The sequence below is a fragment of the Cajanus cajan genome, chromosome 9, assembly GCF_000230855.2.
Source record: "Cajanus cajan strain Asha chromosome 9, NIPB_CcT2T_4, whole genome shotgun sequence".
NCBI lineage: Eukaryota > Viridiplantae > Streptophyta > Magnoliopsida > Fabales > Fabaceae > Cajanus > Cajanus cajan.
Window position 1 is genome coordinate 7,722,731 of NC_138525.1, and position 2,904 is coordinate 7,725,634.

The 2,904-nt window shown below is 33.0% G+C and overlaps 1 protein-coding gene across 2 annotated transcripts; it reads left to right on the top strand.

Moving 5' to 3' along the window:
• Positions 1–392: 392 nt before the first annotated feature.
• LOC109814050 (thaumatin-like protein) lies at positions 393–2,484 on the top strand. Of its 2 annotated transcripts, XM_083063984.1 has the most exons (4): positions 393–768; positions 1,258–1,473; positions 1,769–2,071; positions 2,174–2,484. In XM_083063984.1, the coding sequence occupies exons 1-4, from the start codon at positions 708–710 to the stop codon at positions 2,227–2,229; spliced, it is 636 nt and encodes a 211-aa protein (XP_082920110.1). In that variant the 5' UTR covers positions 393–707; the 3' UTR covers positions 2,230–2,484. The 2 variants fall into 2 exon arrangements, with proteins under 2 accessions (XP_082920110.1, XP_020233973.1); XM_020378384.3 differs by having other exon boundaries at positions 428–768; positions 1,769–2,484.
• The last annotated feature ends 420 nt before the right edge of the window (positions 2,485–2,904 follow it).

A 2,904-nucleotide genomic window follows, 5' to 3' on the forward strand; every position in this document is an offset into this window, starting at 1 on the left:
CCAGTGAACAAGTTTTCTCCGCATCTTGCTTTTTCTACCTACGTCAAATATGCAAATTCTCAATTCAATAATATTAATTCCATCCTCTTTAAACCAATAATATGTTGGAATGAATCTGTTTCTTCTATTAAATTATCAAACTTGCAAATAATTGGCAAGTGTTTTCTCCTTAAGTTCGAATTTTGAAAACCCGTCATATCATACGCAATAACAAACTTAAATTCACATTTCGGTTTATTTCTATTTAATAATAAAATACAAATAAAATAATACCTGAAGAAATTTTATTGTAAGGACAATATTTATATGATAAAATAATTGAAGAACTAAAAATAAAAGACAACAAGGACTAATGTCATTTGAAACACAAACTCGAATGCGAAAATTGTAGCAAATGCTCTATGATCTTTCCTATAAAATTGTGAGTTATTTTTGTTTCCCTTTGGCAAGTCCTTTGAGGAAAAGAGGTTGATGAAGTTAAATTAAAGTTAGAAACATGCATGAATAAAGGAAGGAAAAGAAGGTAACAGTCGAAAGAGCCATGTAGTCTCTGCTTTAGCAAACCATTTTTAAAACAACACCGTTCTATACAAAGTTCATATGAGAAGTAAATTACTCTTCATAGACCCTCTCCCACTAGCTACTCTTCTTCTGCATGAGGCTCTCCCACTGATAGCACCAAGAGGTTCAGCGTTCTAAACTAATATATGCCTACTTCCATGCACCCTTTCATTTTCCTCTTCATCCTCATCTTCACCCATCTCACAGGTATTCCTTCAATTTCATCACACAAGCTTTAACTCAGTAGTTTCCTCACTCTAGCACTTTAACTCTCTACAATTACAATAAGCTTTGGCAGACATCAGAATTCATAGAGCATGTAATTTATCAACTTATTAGAATGCACTTTATAGCGCAAAGGTTATATATACTAGTATTTAATCATAAATTATCATGACTAAATACTAATAATGTAAGAAAAATTATATTCTTAATCAATCAGAAATTATGATACGTGATAAGTGTGTGAATTTTAATAATAATCACTTTAAAAATCATACAAATTTTGTTTAGTTGTTAAAATTCATTATTATACAATGTCTAAGAACTTGTTTGGGTATATATTTAAAAGTGTTATTGAGAGTTTATATATTAAAAAATACTCTATTTTTTTTTTATAGAAATACTCTAAAAAATGTTTCTAACTATCCAAACAGACTCTATAATTATGTTTAAAATATGAGTTATAAATTGCAGGTGGGACTCAGCTGATATTAGTGAACAACTGCAAAGAGAGTGTGTGGCCTGGAATCCTTGGCAGTGCAGGGCACCCAACTCCGAATGACGGTGGTTTCCAACTTTGCAGCGGCCAAGAGGTGGTCTTGGAAGTCCCTCAGGGATGGTCAGGCAGGATCTGGGGTAGACAAGGCTGTTGCTTTGACCCCAAAACCGGCAAAGGCTCATGTCAAACAGGTAAATAAAAAATAAATTAATAACAAATTAAAGAATTTATATTTAATTTTTAAAATGAATTATCATTAAAGCTTTTGTCATTAGAGAATTAATATTAGTCATATCTATAGATAATATAACAGGTGATCAATTTTAATAAATATAAAATAGAATCTGATATCATTTTATGAAATAAACTTGAGTATAACTTTAATCTTAAAAAACTTATTTATAAAGTAAAAGGTGTTGCTTGCTTACTAATAAAATTTATTTTTTTGCCATAACATTTGGTACTTAATTTTGTAATGTTTTGTAGGTGATTGTGGAGGGCTTATGAAGTGTGGGGGCATGGGTGGTGTTCCACCAGCCACACTTGTGGAAATGACACTTGGGACCTCTCAATCTGCGTTGCATTTCTATGATGTAAGTCTGGTTGATGGGTTTAACCTTCCAGTGTCGATGAAGCCTGTGGGAGGTGGGGTAGGGTGTGGGGTTGCAGCTTGTGAGGCCAACTTAAACGTTTGTTGTCCTTCAGCATTGGTTGTGAAGCAGCAAGGGAAGGTGGTGGGGTGCAAGAGTGCTTGTTTGGCTGCAAAATCAGATAGCTATTGTTGCACTGGTGAGTTTTCCACCCCCAAAAGTTGTAAGCCAAGTGCCTTTGCTCGTCTTTTTAAGACCCTTTGCCCTCAGGCTTATAGCTACGCTTATGATGATTCCTCAGGGCTTAAGCTTTGCAAAGCACCTCGCTATGTTATCACATTCTGTCCACCAACTTAATGTCGCCAGCACTAGAGTGTGATGTGATGAGACCTTTTTATTGATTTCTTCTTGTTAATGTTGTTGTCCTCATTCTCTTTTCTTCTTCTTCTTCTTCTGCTGATTTTCCAAAGTGGAGTGGTAGTGAATCATTTGGAGCTGTCATTATGTATTCTATAATTGTTAGTGATCATTAGATGGTTAATTCAGTCTCTTGTGTTTATTGTGGATTACTAAATGAAGCTCATTTTGGCCCACTAAGTTTTTTTTTTCACAGTCTACGGTTGTTTACACTTTATCTTACATGCTAAATTGCAAATTGTGGCGACAATATTCCTTAAAAAACGATAAAGGGGAAAAGAGATATTTCTCTTGGTTTGATAAAGTGTTGTGCGTAAAAACTGTATAGGAGCAATACGTGAATATATAAATAATTTTTATATCATTATCATTTAGATCGGACATCACGAGATTTGCAGAATTCAAAATATAGGGGATTTAATAGCGAGTAAACATGATATTTTTAACGATAATAATAAAGATAATAAACTTTATATTATTTTAAAAAAGTAAAATTAATGGTAACTCAATTTTGCATAATTAATTTATAAAACAAAATTACTCTTCATTTAATATGCATTATTCTAGGCATACAATACAATACGTTGATGCCAGATCTTTGGCATCTTTCAAAGT